Here is a 19469-nt window from a genome sequence, read left to right as displayed (position 1 = left end):
TATGCAACTCCATGTGACGTCTTATGCAAATTGCTTCTTGTGTTACTGTGCATATTTGAAATTAATTTGAGTATGATCACAGCCCTGACTCTGGAGCCATTGTTTAGAGTGAGCACTCACCCAGCTCCCCTGATCCTTCCAGTTATCTCAGGAGCAGCAGCCTGAGCCTCCCCTGCCTGCCTCAGCCTTGATCCAGAAGCAACATGCACTGGAGATGACACAGCTTAGATGAAGGTCATGTTCCAGGTCTCTGCTAAGTTTGCCAGTTAGTGCAGCCAGAAACTGAGTATTTAATGGGGAAACTGGAGCAGCAACCTCATGTCCCAGAAGGGTCTGCAGACTCATGGGGAACAAATTTTAATCCCTGCAGACCCAGGCTAGACTCTGGACAAGGACATGCCATCCAGTGGCTTAACAGCTCACCAAGGCATCTAGGCTTAGGAGAAAACACTGGTGTTACAACATCAGGAATTAAAGATGCTTTCTGGAGAAGCTTGTTAATCTGCCCTTTCTGGAAGTGGATCTGCAGATACAAGGCTCTACTCACAGGTGTTCCATGTTTTTAAAAAGATCAGATTCCATTAGAAACATCTACTAAACACACCAGCCACAACACAGGCAGCAATATATTGTCTACGCTAGTCTCCTAACACATTAAAGCCATTTCAGCAACATTCTTCATGCTAATTTTCCCTTTTCTCCTCTTCTTGGTTATGAGTCAGCAGCTAGGCTTGAAGCCCCTAACCTTCATCACTGAGGAACGTAGACTAAGTCACTCTGGCAAGGCCTTAATCATCTGTTAAAGAACAGAAAAGAGACAGTCAACCACTGAGTTTGCTGTAACTCTCGTTTTATCTCTGGCTCATATAATCCACTGTAATCTGAAGTGTTTCATGTGAGGATTTCTGCATTGGGTAGTTGAGTGCAGGTGGGTGCTGGGAGGCAGGGGTGGCTGGAGCTGTGGGCCACATCTCAGGGCTGCTGGTGTCCAGGGCTGGCAGCAGAGAGGAGTGAGGCAGGCGGTGCTCCCAGGCAGGTGCAGCTGGTTCACTATAGCACCCAGCCTGCAGCTGCCCTGGGAGAGCTGCTGTCATCTTTCCCCTTGACAGATGCTCCTGGGGCATCCCCTTCTCTCATCCCCTTTTGCCATCCTGTGGTGGTGTGCCAAGGTGGTCTCATTCAACTGACTGCACACTCTGGGAAAGGGGTGATGGATGGACCCTGGCCACAAACCAGACCCTGGCTGGGCACTAAGCCAGTGGGGGAGCTGGCCTCAAAGCCCCTGAGTGCCCAGCTCACTCTGCCCTGGGCTGCAGTGTGGAGGAGCCCTCTTCTGCTCATCAGAAATCCCCTCAGATCTGCAAGACACCCAACTATCACCTGAAGCAATTGGTCTCAGGCCTGCCTGTCACATACTGTCCCCTCCAATTTCTGTGCTTAGCTCTCAGCACGCTGGAGGCAGGAGGATGCACATCCTGCACTCCCTGGGTGATTACAGCCCTGCAGCACTCTGCAGTATCCCCAGGATGCCATCCCACAGCCCCACTTCCAGGCGAGCCCCAGGCACCCAGCTTGGCTTGAGCTGCTTTAAGGGTAAAGTCGTTATGAAAATATCCTGCAATTGCAAAAGAAGAGAGAACTGGCAGAGATCTGCCTGTGGCAGGCAACCCCATTGCATCCTCTTGCTCAGAGACTTCCAGTCCCACAACAAGTTGTCTCCTGGCCTCACTGCTGCTGTTGAAAGGCTGTTTCAGATCCTTGCACTGGCAGGTGGGAAGCTCCTTCTAATTCCCATCCTCAGTGTACCCATGGCCCAGCCTGTGAGAACTCATTCCTGTGCCAGCATTGTCCTCAGGCTTAAATTCAATGTCAAAACCCTTTGTTAACACAGAGTTAATGTTGCTTGGTGATAGCTCATTCATTCCCAGAACATTATGTTCATCAAAACGCAAACTTGTGGAAAAACAGGACATTTAGAGCTAAAATACATGCCCAGGCAACCTTACTTGTGCACCTTCTGAGCTGGCAGCTGCCAGAGGGACTGTCAGCTCTCTGTCTGCATCCACTGCGTCAAGTATAAAGTGTTCTGTGATGATCAGTGGGAGCCTTACCTGGGACTGGAGGGGGTAAGCAAGGAGGGGAGAGACAGTCCCTCGGGGGCAAGCGAGGGGGGGTTCTGGTTGCCAGCTCTGGGATGAAAGGCAAAGAGTTTCTATCCGTGGGATCTTTCAGTGCACCACTTCCAAGGACAGAAGGAGATTACATGTGATTAGGATATCCTGGGGTAAAGATTTCACCAGGCACTTCACTCTGCAACAACACTGAAGACAACAACTTTCTGGCAAGTGTCAGCTCATAAAAATGCAGCCGTGTGGCATCAGTGCTTTGGGGAAAGCATGCCAGTGCTCACTGAGAGCAGGTCCTGACCCACTGTACTGCAGAGTCACTGGGGTGGGAGAAAGACATTTCCACAGCAAGTTTAGCTAGCCCAGTAGGTTTGGCACAACCACAGCTGGGGAGGACTCCTGCAATTTTTGGCAGCATCAGGCTGTTTGCCCTTTTGTGCAGCTGCAGTCATGCTGTTTCTACCACAGAGGTTGCTCTGTCTAAGGTGAAGGATGCTAGGAGGCTACCATGAGCTCCAGCCCCATCCCAGGCTCCCTATTAAGGTAGTTCAGACCCGGATTGTCAGCACAGCTACAGAAATGTACAGTGCACAAGAGCCAGGGCTGAAAATTTTGGAAATTTTAATATGCGGTGATTGCAGAAGCGTCAAGTACAGAAGCAAGGAATGGCCAGAGGGACTCCCTCTGTACACCACTGCCCTGTTACCCATGCTGCTGCCATTTCTACCTCACCTTTCTCACTGCATTAAAACATTAGTGCTTTGGAAACTGCTAATGTTTAAAACAAACTTTCTTACAGTGTTTGCTGCTGGGTATATATTTTCTAAAGAGTGACTTATAGGAAGTTCAGTATGAAGGACAGCCACCAATCCTGCTCTAGACAGACTGCTCAGCATCCTTCTGTCCAGCCAGGCTTTGTGCTGGGCTCCTGATCTCCAGAAGTTTTGGGGGAACAAGTAGCATTTCTCAAATTTATTCTCTACTTTCTGCAGTTTTTTACATGTGTAGTGTGTGCAGTACCTGCCCTCTTGCTGGCTCAACCCAAAGGGACAGCTGGCCATACTTGCCATAGCAAGAATGTGCAGATGATGGGAGCTGATCTGGGGGAAGCGAAGGGCTGTCAGCTGGCAGGCCTGGAGGGCTCCACTCCAGAAAAAGGTGACAGGGAATGAGCAAAGAGCGATTTCTCAGGTGGCAGCTGCTCCTCAGACAGATCCAAGGCTTCTGCAACAGATGCTCACTCTGCCTGCAAGGCTGGAGGAAATGAAGCCCCAGGTGACTGTGGTGCTGAGAGAGTTCCTGGAAAACACAAGCATCCTTGCTAAAATGAGGCCTGGCAATGATGCAAAAGATTTTCTAGGAACTCTTGAGTATCTAGGTGAGACTGAGAACTGCCCTGAGGATGTGGAGATCATTATGCAGTCTGTCATGGAGGAGGAGCTCAACCAGCTGAGTGGAATGGAAGCATTTGAACCTGCAAGAGCGCTACTCACTGCATCTCTGGACTCACCTGCCCTTATCCAAGGACTTGCTCCTTCCAGTGAGGCACTGGGCAGGAAACATGTACCCTTGGGTCCCACATTCCTCCAGGCAGAACACCTGGCCACAGCTGGATTCCCTAAAGCTCTGTCTAGAGAAGATTCCATGTGGAGAATCAATAAATAATCCAAGAGCTTTTGGGTCTAGTAAAAGGGCCCAGGAACAAGTTTGCACTCAGCTTGAATACTGGAAAACTATCCAGAATGCAGACAGCACCGTGGAGAGTGAGGAACATAAGGATGGAGAGTGCAAAATGAGAAAAGGACAGTGCTGTGTCAAACAGGCAGAACACGCTTATGGATACAGGCAGTTGGATCTGCTTGCCTCTGAAACAGAAGAAATAAATCAAATCCTGATGAGATGCACCCACAACTGCTGAGTGAGCCAGCAGAAGTCATTGCAAGGCCACTCTTGATAACTCTTGATTGGTCATAGCACCTGGGAGAAGTACCTGAAGACCTGGGGAAAGCAAACATCTCTCCTGTCTTCAAGAAGGGCAAGAAGGAGGATCCAGGGTCAGTCAGCTTCACCTTGATCCCTGAGAAGATGATGGAACAGGTAATCCTGGAAATCATTTCCATGCACATGGGTGACATCATCATGTGACATCATGGGTGAAATCATCAGGAATAGTCAGCACGGATTCACCCAGGGGAAGTAGTACTTGACCAACTTGATAACCTTCTGTGATAAAATGCCTCACCTTCAGCAGGGCCTTCGCCATTGTCTCCCATAAAATCCTCACAGACAAGTTGCTGATGTATGGGCTGAATGAGCAAACAGTGAGCAAACAGTGACTGAAACCTGGCTGAATGGCTGGGCACAGAGGATGGTGAGAAGTGGCACAAAGTCTGGGGGGAGGCTAATACCCAGCACTTACTCCGGGCTGATAGAGGCCCTCTGGGTGATTCCTAGCAGAGGCAGGTTGGACCAGATGACCTCCAGAGCTCCCTTCCAACCTCAGCCACTCTATGAAACTGGGAGTGGTCTCTGATGCGTGCCACCCCAAGCTGTGCCTGGGCTTTGTCACAGGCAGCAATAGCTGAATTGAGCCGTGTGACAGAACAGGCGACTGCAGGTCCCCAGACTGCCCTGTGTCCTGGGGCTGAGTACTCTGGCACCAGTACAGTCATGGCCTCAGGAGATGGCAGGCTAGATGTTATATGTCCTCTAACAAGGAAAGGATGACTTCCCCATCCTAGGAAGAAGTGGAATGAGGGAAGGATGAAGCTGGTACGGGAGAAAAGGACGTGATGGACAGGGAAACTGTCTGCAACTTGCTCTGCTTCTCATCAGGAGCTGTTCCCTCCTGCCATATGGCTATGTGCCCTGCCTGCTGAGGAAAAAGGAGTGTCCAGGTATGTGATATGGGGGAGAAACAGTGGCAAGCTTGCAAGATGTGCTGTGACTAGCTAACACTACTGCTGCTGAGCTTAGCTCTTTGGGAACTACAGCACAAGGAGGATGATGAAGTAACCCTGGGAGATAAGCTGTCTGCAGTACAGTGAGAGGAAGCAAGGCAGCTGGTGAGTTCTCCCTGCTGATGTTGTAAACACATCTAAAAAAGTACTTCCCTGAACGTGATGTTTACCTGAAACTTGGGAGTCTTGCCCTGAGGGATCTGCTCCAGATGCCGTGAAAACTCTGGGATACAATAAAGGCGCAAGCGCTGCTGAAATCTGAAAAGCCACCCAGAGTGATGCAGCCCAAGCCTGTTATCTCTGAAAACCTCTCAGCATGTTTTAGTCCATAATGAATTCCAGAGGGGTTCACGGTGCACAGACTTGATGCATCTCTGATGTTACACACTGTTAAAACACTTGTAGCAGACCGTCCTTCCACACTTTGCAGTGCTTACCCACGGGGCTCCTGGCAGACTCTGTTATCCCTAGAACCCAAACAGCAGACTACTTGTCCAGCACTGCGTTTTATCCTGGCTGGATTTGCCTCCTTCCCCTTCAGCAGGCCATAGCCCCAAGCCTCTCTCCCCCAGCCTCTTTCTCATCCCTGTCAGGCAGCAGCTGCACGAATGAATTAGCTTCCCCTCCAATGTGCACTTCAAACCTGAAAAAACCCTCCAACTTCAATTCATCAGGAAGATCACATTAAGCCCATCTAACCTCGCTGTCTGACAGGGTAACTGCACTAGTGGAGTGGGGGGGGGGGTGTAGTAAATGTGATACTTCTTGACTCCAAAGCTTTTGATAGAGTGAAAGGCACAAACAGTGGAAAAAAACACAGTTGGAATTGCCAAAAGGTGCACACAATTGCCAAAAAGTATATACAGCTGGTTTGGGGTGATTGCACTGTCAGGGTGGATAGAGACTTTTCAGTGGGGTTGTGGAAATCGCTAGATTCATTTTCATCACTGAGAGCTTAAGCTGTGTGATAGAAAAAGCTTTTTAACTATCGAGCAATAAAACGCTGGACTAGATTGGCCAGGGAGCCTTGTCACTGTAGGCTGTTGAGAACAGGCTCAACAAATATCTGTCAGGAATGAGTTGTGCTTACTTAATCTTGTCGTCAGGTCAGTAGGCTGAATTACATGATTGCCTGAGGTCTTGTCCCAATTTAATTTCCCCCAATTAAATTAAATAAACCTCAGAAATCATTGTCAGAAGCAAGCTGCAGCAAGCTATACTTACTGCATCCCTTCCACCCCCAGTCAAGTGTTAGATCAGCACTATTCCCCATCCAGGTGTAAACCAGGTTCAAGACCTCCCATTCTTTCCTCAACATGAAAACCAGCACGATGAAACACTTTCAGTTCTGCTGCACAGGCACGTGGCACATTTAGTTCAAACGGGCTTTTGTGTATTTCTCCAAAGAACCATGCCTTTTCTGAGATGCTGGGTTTTAAACTTACTTTCTGAGATAGCTTATGGGAGCAGGCATTGTTTGGGAGAAACATCAAGATGTCACCTGCATAAAGAGCACAAGACTTTGGACTGATCTCTCACCCTTGAAGGAAAAACTCTTTGGAGGATGGAGCAGAAAAATGTGGGCTTGTGGGCCTGTGTTCAGCACATCTTTTCTTCTGATGCTGTGCTTGTCATGCTAACCTGCTCTGCCTGCCAAGGAAGCACAGCAAATTGCAGGGAGAGGTAAATCTGTGCAGCCTTAAAAAGAGCCAAACTCAGAACAGAAAGGAACTGCCCAACTAAATCATGGCTGAGCTCCTTCCCTTCTGTAATGGCTCATTTCACTGTGCACATCCCTGTGCATAAAATGGATTTTTAGAGAGAAGTTCATCCATTCCAGCCTTTTGCTAAGTGAAGGAAGGCTCCATGTCCACTCGTATGGACAGCAGGGGTAGGCACGGTGACATACTCTATTATTCCAGCTCCCCCACACTGCTGCTAGCCCTGAGCCTACTTCTGAATATGAGTGACAAATTGTATATAGCATCCTAAATAAGATTAACTTAATGATCTCTTTAAGGCTGTTGTCTTTGTGATCACGTCACATCGGGGCTTCATAATCATCTCGTGAATGATGAATACACCCAGATCTGTCTCTTCTTCTGTCATTTCTAACCAGCGAATCTCTCTGTGTAAAAGACATTGCTGTTAGCAGGACTGAAGAACAGGACCTCACACTTCTCTGCTTCAGACTGTGAGTAATTCTCCTAAATGCATTTAATCAGCAAACTTCCTTTTCACGCTGCTTTTTGCTGAGCTAGAGCCATTACTGCAAGCAGAATTATTCCCAAGGCCAGTGACATTCCTCCATGGTGGCAGTTCCCTTTTGACTCCACACATCATCTGCCTCTGCCTGGCATTTTACCCACCTAAAATTCTCCTACTAATTCCTTTCACTTCAGCTTATCTAGCTGCCTTCCAGCCCTTACTGCATCAAATGCCCTACTGAAATCCAGCTAGATTAGATTTACCAATTTCTTTTTTCACCCAGGTAAGGGAAAGGAGGTAAAGAAAAGGATCAAGTTAAGGGCACACAGTGCTTTTGTTGATAAACCCATTTTGTATTTGATTCCATTTTCCACTTACTGCTGTAGCTTTAATTCTGTTTTCCTTCTGTAATTTGTTCTTAACCTTATACTCTGTTGAGACTAGACTAATGGGTTTGCAGCTGCCCAGAGTACTTTGTTTTCTCTCTTCCTGAAATATAGCTCCTTTTTCCCAGCCCTGACATGCTTACTCTGAAGTTGATGGATATGCTGCAAATCTTTGCTCCCAGAACTGCTGCTTCCTCGGACAGCTGTGAAAAAAAACCCCACAAATACCAAGGTAAAGTGGTGAGCTCCAGTCTTGCTTCTACAGAGCTTCTCGAGGTTTGCTTTTGCCTTAATACATCAAGTTACTGTTCTCTACCCTTTCTTCTATCCTCTTCTCCCACCTTTTTCAGCATCATCCTTCTTATTGAGAAATGATATGAGGCAGCTGTAAAGACCCAGAGGTGTTTTAGCAGCACTGTGGTGAGCACTGGAGGTGGTGTGAGGAGTGCATCTGCCGAGCACCCACCTCTCTGCTCTCCTGGTGAGCTGAAAGCCACAGTTTAGGATATCACAGAGGCATGTTTCTCAAAAAGAGGGGGCTTGAGAAGTGACTGTTTAACTTCTGAAAGGGAACAGAGATCCCCTGAAACTCATCACTGATTCTCTGACTGCAAAGGAACATGCAGGCACCTAAACCAAGAATTTAAAGGAGTTATTAAAGTTATTAAAGGTTCTGTGTAGGGAGGGAACTCATATACTGCAATATATAGTTTTAAATGACATTTCAGTGATTGCTACTGTTCAGAAAAACACAGGTGTCACAGCTTGAGAAGTCACCCCCAAACCAACCAGATCTTGCTGTTAGGAGATTCATCTGTAGTATAAAATGGGACAAGTTGTGCTACAGAGGGTGGTGAGCCAGCTGGAGAAGAGACATTCGTGCAGAAAGGCTTTACAGATGCTAATGCTGCTGTCAGCACAGATGCATTTCCACGGGGCCAAACGAGCATACTGCCCTTCTGGCTCACAGCGTTATGAAGACACTGAACATTGGTTCATGGAAGATCAGCAATACAAAAACACTGACCTACACAAAAAGTCAGGTGGGAAGAGATTTCTAAAAGTCTCTAGTCCAATTCCCTGCTTATAGCAGGGTAACTCCAAAGCTAGACCAGCTTGCTTAGGGCCTTCCTCACACAGCTTCTGAACACCTCCAAGGATGGAAATATCCCAGTCTTTTTAGGCACCTCTTTCCCTACTGAACTGCTCTCAAGGGGAAGAAATTTTTTCTTATGCATGTTTAGATTTTGTTTGTTTCACCATTTGTCCCTTGTTTCTTGACCCTTGTTTGCTGCCTTTTCAGAGTGTGGTTTCCTCTTCTCTGTGGCTTTCCTTTAGGTAGGAGCTGACAGCAACTAGACACCCCCTCGGTGTTCCCTGTTTAACAAACCCAGCTCCCCAGCCTTCTCCTCGTGCACTGTGTGCTCTACCCCTCCACCTTGGGGGCCTTTTGCTGGCCACGCTGCAGTCTGTCAACACCCATCTTGTACTGAGGAGCCAGTCCTGGGTGTAATCTTCCAGATGGAGCCTCACACCTCTCAGGTGGATGGGAATAATAATTTCCCTTGATCTGCTGACTACACCTTTGCTAATGCAGCCTAGGCTTCAGGGAACCATCATTGCTTGAAGGGCTGATTGCTGAATCATGTTTAAAATGCTTCTTGATAACTTTTGTGGGGATCTAATAAAATATAGGGGGTTTTGACACTTAAAACTTATCACTCTACTAGAGTAGGCTTTGTTTGTGCACATGTGATGTGCTTTGGCTGTGCCCACTCAAGAGAGACCCTCTCAGGCACTTCTGATGTAACTGTGATTTTTTCCCGGTGCTGAAGGTCCTCAGCCACTCTTGCTGTCCTGACACATCCAGTGAGTGATACCTTTTTCTCCTTCAAAATTATGGGATTTGTATTCATGGCACATCGGCCAGAAGTTTCAGCAACTAACTGCCCTTACTACACTACAGTGGCCAAATGAACTCAGCCTGGAGCCAAAGCTGATCCAATCACAGGTTGTTAGATTCCTGCCCAACAGGGACCCACCTCCAAGTTCACAGTTCCAGAGAAACCTACTTCTTTCAGTGAAAAAGAATTAGATGGTTGCTGCATATGCTTCAAATTCCAGAGTGTATCCCAGGTGTGTGGTTTCTGCTCCTTGCCCTTAAGAGAGCAAGATGCCACTATAACGAAATGATTCAGGCAACCAAGCGTGTGCAGGATGACACGCATCTATAACTCTCCATTATTGTGTATTTCTAAAAGCTTAAACAACACTAAGCAGAAAAGTTACCAAGCAGGGGAAAATGCAATCTATTTCCATGCAACAGAAAAAAAAGAAGAAAAAAAAAAAACAACAATCAAAAAGCCCGACCAAGAATGATGTGCTGAAATGCTCTCTGCTGTGTGCTGCCAGGGGATTTAATCAGCTGATTGCCAAAGAGATGTCAGTTCCCTGAAAAGAGTGAGGACAACACACCTTGCTGAGAAATGTACTCTCAGGATTAAAATACCAGCTGCGGGATAAACCAAATATTGTCCTACAAACAGCTAACAATTTCGGTGAGAATGAACAGCCACCATCCTTAAAATGTGTATCACTACATCATCACACCTTCCAAGTGTATCTGTCCATCTCTGCCTACTGGTCAGTACCCCCATCAAATTCAGGTACCACTTGAGCCAGCTTAACAAACATATCAGGCCAGGTTTACCAGCCCTAGAAGCCAGCCAAGTAGGATCCTGTGACATAAAATACCACCTATATTACCAGAACAGCCACCGTGAGCAGTGCAGTTTACACACAGACAGCAAACAAAATGTGTTCAAGCACAGTGACACCGTGGAAGGATGGTCTGTAATCATAACTGAAGGTCCAGGGGTGGGTGCTTTATGTTGGGGTGGTGAAGAAAGAGAGAAATGGAGAAATCAGGAGAGTAGATAAAGAAGGAAAGCGCTGAGGTGGGAACGTGACAGTCAGATGTGATTGTGGAGGAGGCAATAAGGATGGGAGGTGGAACAGGCAGCCAGCAAGGAGGTGTGTGTTTGCCACCCTCCCAGGCCAAAGCTGCACAGCAGAAGTTGTTACAAAAGTTGTGAGAGAGCAACTGTCGTGGTAACCGGCTGGCTTTCTCCACACATTTTCTTTTCTGAGCTTGTCAGGAGCTGGTGCCCTCAGCAGGAGGTGGGAACCCGGCTGTGTTATTCACATGATTCTGTTCCCAGGAGGGAAGCTCCACTAACCTCCACCTACCAGGGCTCCATTACCTCCTGCAGTCACTTTGCATTGCTGCTGGCTTATTTCCTTGCTGCAGAGTTGTGAACTTCTCTGTCACCCCCTGCCCAGCTTTCAGCCTGGGCTGGCAGTGCCGCTGGGTGATCCCCATGGCTGGTGCACGCTGGCCACCCCTCCTCACACAGCTCCGCGCAAGCTGGATAGATGGAGGCTGTACCAACGCTGGCCTTTCTAAAGAAATGAGCTGGTCTGGAGACCAGGCTGGGCCTGGGGGTTTCCACTACACACATCACGTTACTTGCTGTGGGGCCAGCTCTCAGCCAAGCCTGCCTCCGTGCATGACCACGGCGTAAGGAGGACACCTCTTCACCTCACACTGCTCCTCCTGCCCCCAGCACCAGCGGTTTTACACAGGATTTTATTCACCGTGCTCCTTAGCTGAGCCCAGCCGGTCAGTGTTATGAAATCCTAGAAGCCCTAAACACACATACGTGGGACTCGAGCATGTCTCACCAGGGAGAAACCCGCAGTGGCAAGCAGGATGCTCTTCCCTGGTGTGGAAAGGAGCAAGGGCTGCCAGAATAACTAAAGGGAGGCAACAAGGAGCTGGGAAAGAAGGTAAAGAGATCAGCTGTACTCTCCAGAGACACACACCCGTGTTCCTCTGACTTTGCCTCCTACAAAGGAAAGGAGATAAGACAAATCAAGTGTCTGTGGCAGATGTTAGTCACGCTGCCTCACGTGCTGCTGAAAGATGCTCGGCAGTGTGGGGTGGGAGGGGGAGCAGAAAACTACACGCACCCTAAGAAAAATTAACCACTTTGTCCCAATCCTCAAGTGACAATTTCCCTTGCCAGGCATAGTGCATTGTGACAAACACTCCCAGTTATCAAGTCCAGGCCAGCCCTCTTCGAGGAGACTCAGTCCTGTTTCTTCCTAGGCAGCATGCAGGGAGGAAGGAGGCTATAAAGGACTCTCTGGCAAAGAAGAGAAAAGTAAAAGAGATGTCAGTGCCAGGCTGGAGCTCCTCTTCCAAGGCATAAGTTGAATACATTTGCTGCGTTGCAGAACACGGAGAGAAATGTCACCTTCAGAGGTGATCTGACAATCACAAAAATAAATTACATAGAGGAGAGAGAGAAAAAAAAACACAACAAGATGAGCATTTGTGAATATTCATGAGCAAGTCAAAACCCCCAAATTAACAAGGAAATTAATTTCCAAACTGATTAGGCTGCCAACTCCTTTTATTTAAATAAATCAACAATTGCCTTCATGTGACTCCTGCTGAGGAACGCAGAGCTAATCGTGACTCCTCCCAGGAGGAAATCTGGTGCCGCCTGCGATGACCAATACCCCAGCACGTCCTGGGGACAGGCAGGCGCTGTGGCCGGAGCAGCCGGGAGATTTCCCTCTGCCCAATGCTCCGGATGTTGCGGTTTGACGATCGCCCGAGCCAATCTAACCGCTGGCTGCTGTGCTTGTGTTCTCCCTGGTCCCACCCTCTTACTCATGCTGGCTAGGAAAAGCTGTTCCAGCATGCCAAGCTGGCAGAAAACTCACGCAACAACTTAAAAAAAAAAAAAAGATGTTTCTCTCAAGTCAAAGCACTAAAACAGCTCAGCCAAACGGCCGGCGCGCAACACCACAGGTGAGGAAGGTAACCTAACCTGACCTAGGAGGTGGGCCCAGCGCCAAAGTTAACCCTGCTAGGAGGTAGCAGAACGAAATGCATCTTATCCTAAAGTGTGTAAGACAGGGCAGACCAGCAACAGCCCAGCGCGGCTTGGTGATTCTGTGGGGTGTCTGCAGGTCGGTGTGGGGCTGACCAGCCAGCCCGGCTTAGCCATGTCATGGAGCAGCTCCGCGCTATCTCCTGCAGGAGCAGCCTCGCTGTGCCCGGGGCTCAGGGCAGTGAGTGCCCGCTGCTCCTCCCTTCCCTGCACGGCAACGCGCCTGGCAGCGCCAGCGCACGGGAGGCAGCGGGAAACTGCCAGACGAAACTTGGGTGGGCTCAATCTGTGAAACTGAATTCCTGAATTCCCAGTGACTGAGAGCGAGGGCGAGTTGCAGCCCCCTCTGGGGTCAAGTTGTGCACGGTTACAAATATAGAAATAATTGGTGTTTGGGTGAGGTTACACGGAGCCTCCGGCTGCGGGAAAAGGGTTGCCCTGTTCTCCTCCACGCCCGGCCTTGCTCTCCTGTTCCCGACAGGGAATGAGATGGTCCAGCTTGCCCATTCTGGCACAAAAACAGTTCGCGGGAAGCCCTTTCTGTTGGCTTAGCAGGACATACACGTTAACAGCGTGCCAGGAAACACTGGAGCCAGCGCGGGCTGGGACCATCGCCGACGCTGGCAGCCAAACTTTGGGACAACTCCTCTGGATCATCGCGGCGGGCCGGGACGGTCCCAGGCGCTGGCAAGCACAGTGTTCGAGACCTCTGTACCAACCACATCCCGCACCGACCCAAGGCGGCGGCGGCCGAATTAGTAATTCACGGAGGGTAATGAATATTCATGAGGGTGCCCGCCTTTCCCCCCCCCCCCCCTCCGCCCGCCTGTATCACGTGATGCCGCGAGGCCGGAAGCGGCCCTGCCGGCCGGGCTCGGGGCCACCGCGCGCCCGCCCGCCACAGCCACTTCCGCCCTTCCGCCAGCCCGGGCTTCCCCGCGCGCCGGCGCCCTCCCCGCTTCCGGTAAGCGCGCGCGCGCGCCCGACCCCCGCCCCGACCTCCGGCTGCGGCCGCCTCGCCGGTGCCCCCACCCCGGGGAGCCTTCCCCCGGCGGCCGCTCCGCCGCCCCGTTTTCAAGCGAAACCGCTGATGACGCCGTTCCGTTCCTCTCGGCGACCCGGAAGCGCCGAGGCGCGCCCCGCCCCCTGACCCGGAAGCTCCTCCCTGCTGTCTTTCCGGTGAGGAGGCCGCCGCCGCCGGAGCCGGGCCGGGGCCGCCGCTGGGGGGGAGCCCGGTAACGTGCGGGGCGGCGGGACCGCAGGCGGGGGGCCGGGCAGCGGGACTTCCGGGGCCGGGGCGATCCGGAAGCGGAAATGGAGGAGGGCGGGCTGTCTGTCTGTCCGTCCACCCGTCTGTCCCGGTGTCGGGTGCTCCGCCACGGGGGAGCCGCGCTCTGGGCCGGCCCCGCCCTCGTCCGCCGCGGGGGGAGGTGGGTCTGGGCCCTACGGGGAGCGCCTGCCCCGGATATGGCCGGGGTGCCCCGGTCCGCGGGCCCCGCGGATCGTCGCCCGCTGCCATGCGGGGCCCCGGGCGCCCCGGTAACCGAGGCGGTTTATTTGCAGAGCCGGCCCTGGAAGGAGGAGAAATGCAAGAGGAGGGAGAGTGAGAGGGGTAAGGAGCTCCCAGAGCTGCGTGAGTGACCCCCGCCCCTGCCCCGGGGGCTGCCGCGGGGTGGGAGGAGATGGGATGGGCCGCGGGTCCCGGCGTTGGGGGCGTGAAGGCATTTGAGCGCCAGGGTGCGGGAGAAGGCATTGACTGCCTGGAAGGAGCTGAGGCGCAGAGTATGCTCTCTGCCAGGCACCTGTTCCGACAGAGGCTCGCCTGGTCGGGGTGGAGGCTATACAAGTATCGAGGAACGGCACCAAAGTTCTGTCTCTAGTGTGCCGGTTTGGGATCCAGGACTTTGTCAGGTACATTTGGGATATTCCTGATGTGTGTTCAAATGCGCTTGTTCTAAAGGTGTAGCAGCGTTTGAACTTCTTGGTGCTTATGATTTCCGTGGAAGCATTTTTGCTTTTGATCCCAATAGCCTGTGTGGCTTTTAGCAGCCCTAGTATTTCGCAGCAATTAAGCCTAAAAGCTCCTTGTCATTGAACAAAGATCTTGGGCAGACATAAAACAACAGTCTAAATTGTTCCCAAGCATTACACTCAGGGCCTTTTGTTGACTGAAAACTCTGTGCCGAATAGGAAATAAAAGCCAGGTATCTGGAGAATTAAGAACCCGTGTTAAAAGTCAACCTTGATTGTGCCTTCCAGAAACACAGCCTCTACCTCACCGTATACTTGCACGTGCTTTTATATGTCTGTTTATGATTAAAGTGATGACCTGCCAAGAAGTATAAATCCAGCACGTTAAGTATGTAAATCTGTGAAGTACTCTCTGAGATCTAAACTCCAGATCCCTTGTCCCTTGTGAGTTCTTTGGTTCACTTGGTTGTTTTTTTGGTGTATGTACATTTGTGGTCTGTACATAGAAAGTGTTTTTGGTTTATATCAGGAGGGTACGTTGACATCTGTCTGATACTAGACTGGTGAATAGGAAGAAGGTCCCATCTCTGGCCTGTTTGTGGAAGCTGGGATGATGAAGGCCCTGCAGTGGGAACGTGCTGTGGTACAGGGTTGAAGCTCCAGCCCATGTCTGGTAGTTATAGAGCAATTGGAAGGGTTACGTGCAGAGTTCTGGTAACGTAAGTGTGAGCAGCGTCTAAGTGGGGGCTGCCAATAGGGGTGCATGTTTTCAAAATACCCTTTTAGCCTAAAAATGGGGTAAGGGAGGGACAGCTCTGGGTACTAGGACAGTAGGTTGGTGGAGGAATCTTACCTTTGTTTTCTGCCTTTGGAAGACTGGCTTGCTAGTGAAATTGCATGAAAGCTTAAACTTTTACACCATTTCTCCTTTTCCTCCACATTCTTATAACTCCATCATACTTCAGCCTTTCAAGCCAGAAGTTTGAGGCCTGATAGATAATATGCTCAAGAGTGAAGATTTTTGGATGGGGAGGTGGATTCTAAGTGAGTCTAATGAAATCAGCGTAGCCATCCTTTGAAGAATCAGTAAGAACCATATTTGACTTGTACTCTTGGTAAACTGAGCAAACGAAAGTTAGATTCTCTGTGAAGTTCTGGTAGAAGACAAGATGGAGACAAGCGGCCACTGAGTGCCCTGGCCTCTGCTGGTCTGGATTTTGGAATCTGGAAATGGACTTGCCTTTCATTACTTTTTTAATAAGAAAGCTGTTGTGAGGTTTTTTGGTTAAATTGACATTCTTCTGTTTTAACTCCTGAAGTTTGCAGTTGCAGCCAAGGGAGTCTTGGACAACTGCAAAGTTTCTTTGGAAAATGCATCTGATTATTACATGAGACTTTGTGTTTTTGGAGAGTCAGGTTTACTTTGGTGTTTTTGATGTGGAAGCTAAGCAAATAATAGGCTATTTATTTTAAAAACAAAACCAAAACCAAGCAAAAACCCTCAAACTTGGAAATTCCAAACAAAATAACCCTCTTGATTCAGGTGGTGCTCAATTGCCAAGGATATGCTATCTCCTCATGTGTGTCCATCCTGTGGAAGAAAAAAGTCATGTAATTAGGTGTTGCATGCATAGGGCTATGCTGTGGGCAGTGTACTTAATAATTAATTTGGCTCAGAAAAGAAAGCAGAGGAAGGAAGGTAAGAGTCTTGCCCCATCAGCCTCTGATTGAATCACAGCAATGTAAATCCAGAGTAATTCAGTCAGGCAGTGAGCAGTCTGACTGCATGCCACGAACATAAGGTAAATAATTTATCCTTAAGTGTGTTTATTGGTTGATTTGCAGTGAGTGAGTGAGGCAGGAGTACTTGGCCTTGCTGTTGCATGAGCAATTAATAAAAGCAAAATTATTGGGTAATTTTGTTCATTTAAATACTGCTTCTCCACGTAGAGGAAAATTATCCTTGCATTTTGGCTCACACACAGCAATTCCACATGTATTTATTCTGTCCTGATATACTTCTGTAATGTAAGTGTTTCATGCTACTGGGGGCATGCCTCTGAGCTCCCCTGATGATTGAGACAGACCTTACAGAAACAAAATATTGTTTAATTATTTGACCACTGACAGACCATAACAGAAATAGGAGGGGACATTTTGCAGCTAGCTGCATGAAAAACCTACAGTGGTTGCACTCTCTGCCAGATGTATTCTGAGCATAGTTTTTACCTACTACTTTTGCCATATTTGTTAGGAATAGATGTATCTTCTGCTTCAGAAAATACTGTTTTGTTAATTTCTTTAAGTTTTGAATAGTGTTTTTGCAAGTGTAACAATCCTTGTCCATTAATGGTATTTCACAGAGGAATGTAAGGATTAGAAAGAAAAGTGCTTCTTCAGTCAAGTGCTCCCAAAGAGATCATACCTCTATGTTCAGGAGACTCTCTTGGTGTCTGACTGGTCCTCTGAATGCAGGGAGAGTTGAGATGGAGCAGTGGGCACTTGGCTGGGGACAGAGTCCTACAGAGTCTTGTCCCAAAGATGGGAAGGAAATGGGCAGTGGAAAGCTGTGACATGATCTCACTTGGAAATAGGGTTTCTCAGGAGCGGGGGAATCAGGTTATTTTCCTACTGCTTAGTCTCGTTGGAGGAGAGCAGGAATATTGAGTGAGTTTCTTTCAAGAGTGGGGCCGGAGTGACCAGCAGGAAGTTAGGAGCCCTGAGTTTGACTTCTTGGTCTGCTGTTGGCTGTCTGTTATCTTGGGCAAGTCTGTTTCCCTCTCTCTGCCTGTCTTTCTTCCTGTGTAACATAATGCTAATGTCCCTTTGCTCCATCTGGGTCCTTAGTGTTGAGCTGGGATGGAGGGACAGGCAATGTCCAAAATTTTCATTGTCTGTGGGGTCAGACTGTCTGTGATGGTGAAAAACTCTTTTCATCTGTATTTGCCTGGTTGCAGATGCACAGACTTCATTTATGCCATGTACTTGGGTGGATGATAATTGGGAAAATGTGGATGTGTTCTGGGTTTCTAGTCAGTCCTGTTTTTTGCATGGACGACTACTGGGCAAGGGGCATTTCAGATGGACCCATGCCCATGGGAATAACAGGCACCTTTTTCTCTTGAAAATATTTTTTTTGTTTGGGCAGATAGCTCAAAAGGGGGGGAGAAGTTGCTCAAGAAAAACAGGGGTGGTTAAGGAACTGTCACAGCATTAGACTGAGTCAGTTCCATGTTGGAGTCTCTTTGGGTTTAATGGGTTTTTTGTGTCTGTCTGTCTGTCTTCCTTATCCTCCATTCCTTTTCCCTTCCCCCTTCTTCCTGCCCCCTGTGCCCAGCTAGGATGGAAGAATCTCATTTCAACTCCTCCCCGTACTTCTGGCCAGCAGTGCCCACCGTCTCGGGACAGGTAAGATCTTCCAACTTGTTATGTTGGTCTTGCCTCCTGTTAGAAGTTTATGCACAATGAGTGTTTCTCCTGCATTTCTTGCTTGGCCAAATGCTGGGCAAGGCTGTGCCAGGATATTCTAAAACCTGTCCTTCCCCCCCTTTAGATTGAGAACACCATGTTCATTAACAAGATGAAGGAGCAGCTGTTGCCCACAGAGAAGGGCTGCAGTCTGGCTCCCCCCCACTACCCTGCCTTGCTGACAGTCCCCACCTCTGTGGCCCTGCCCACTGGTATCTCCATGGACTCGGACACCAAGCCAGAGCAGCTGACACCACACAGCCAAGCCCCTGTGACTCAGAACATCACCGTGGTACCAGTGCAGTCTGCTGGGCTCATGACAGCAGGTAGGGCACTCCAAAGGCTTCGGCAGCATACGAAGGGGACTCTGGGATGGGGAAACACGAGGTCCTGAAGAATCCTTATTGGCCTGTAGATTACTCCTAGTCTTACTGATGGTGTGGACCTCGTGCCTTGGTGTGGTTGCACTGTGAATCTCTAGGTACTCCATACATCCACCCTCTTTATGGAAGTTTGACTTCGAGCAGTGGAGTCTGGGAATGCTTTGGGAGGGGAAGCTACCCTTCTGTTTGTGTTATAGTCAAAAGTAGGTGCTTCTGTGGGATAAGGAGGTTGGGCATAATTGGAGATATAATAACTGACTTCCTCCACCTTCCTTTGTTTGCAGGTCCTGGTCTGGTGATAACTTCCCCATCAGGTTCTCTGGTGACCACAGCCGCCTCTGCCCAAACCTTTCCCATCTCAGCTCCCATGATTGTCTCTGCGCTACCCCCTGGCTCCCAGGCAGCCCTGCAGGTGGTTCCCGACCTGTCCAAGAAAGGGACAACCGCCCTCACTGAAGGTGGCGGGGGTGGGGGAGTTGCCCCCAAACCACCCCGGGGCCGGAAGAAGAAACGATTGCAGGAGTCAGGGCTGCCAGAGATGAGCGACCCCTTTGTGCTGACAAACGAGGATGATGAGGACCAGCACAAGGATGGCAAGACATACAGGTGGGGAGTGGGGTTAAACCTTGACTGTAATATTGCGTGGGGATGGGGGTGTATTTAACCCTTCAGAGGGTTACATGAGGAAAGAGAGATCTCTGCCTTGTACCTAGAGAGTCCCTGAGTAGACAGTCTTTGAGCTGCAGAAAGAGTTGAGTTTTCTTTCTGGTCAGGAATATTTACAAGCTGATGGGTTGACCCAAAACTAAGGATTTCCTTTTAGTGGACAGTCTTGATTTCCTTAATATATAGTTGTTAACGTTACTAGGTTAGTTAATGACCAGGATGTTATGGAGGCTAAACTATATCCTTGATGGCACAGCCAGGTAGTATGGCTGGTGTACTGCAGAGTGCAGTGCTGTCTGGTGCAGCTGGAGCACTTCTGGTGTAGCTGAGAGCCCTG

General features: G+C 49.4%; 1 protein-coding gene and 1 long non-coding RNA gene across 11 annotated transcripts in view; both read left to right on the top strand.

The window, feature by feature from the left end:
* Window positions 1-7143: 7143 nt before the first annotated feature.
* Window positions 7144-9371, top strand: LOC148224702 (uncharacterized). The gene is made up of 3 exons (XR_015801244.1): window positions 7144-7280; window positions 7809-7912; window positions 9019-9371. It is a non-coding gene; the product is annotated as an uncharacterized LOC148224702 (long non-coding RNA).
* A 4428-nt stretch (window positions 9372-13799) lies between these two features.
* The window catches only part of ZNF384 (zinc finger protein 384), a 29712-nt gene continuing 24042 nt past the window's right edge, over window positions 13800-19469 (top strand). For 2 of the 10 annotated variants that reach the window (XM_014884157.2, XM_088160650.1), the window contains exons 1-4: window positions 15145-15334; window positions 17957-18023; window positions 18169-18409; window positions 18751-19072. In XM_014884157.2, the coding sequence (XP_014739643.1) occupies window positions 15282-15334; window positions 17957-18023; window positions 18169-18409; window positions 18751-19072 (683 nt within the window). In that variant the 5' untranslated portion in view covers window positions 15145-15281. Of the gene's footprint in view, window positions 13880-14206; window positions 14257-14911; window positions 15004-15144; window positions 15335-15356; window positions 15702-17952; window positions 18024-18168; window positions 18410-18750; window positions 19073-19469 lie in introns of those variants that run through there. The other 8 variants (XM_088160645.1, XM_088160644.1, XM_088160647.1 and 5 more) reach the window with 8 other exon arrangements.

This window comes from Sturnus vulgaris, chromosome 2 (assembly GCF_052056855.1).
Source record: "Sturnus vulgaris isolate bStuVul1 chromosome 2, bStuVul1.hap1, whole genome shotgun sequence".
In the NCBI taxonomy this organism is placed as follows: domain Eukaryota; kingdom Metazoa; phylum Chordata; class Aves; order Passeriformes; family Sturnidae; genus Sturnus; species Sturnus vulgaris.
Note: the sequence above shows the minus strand (reverse complement) of the source record. Positions and strands in the feature narration are given on the sequence as shown.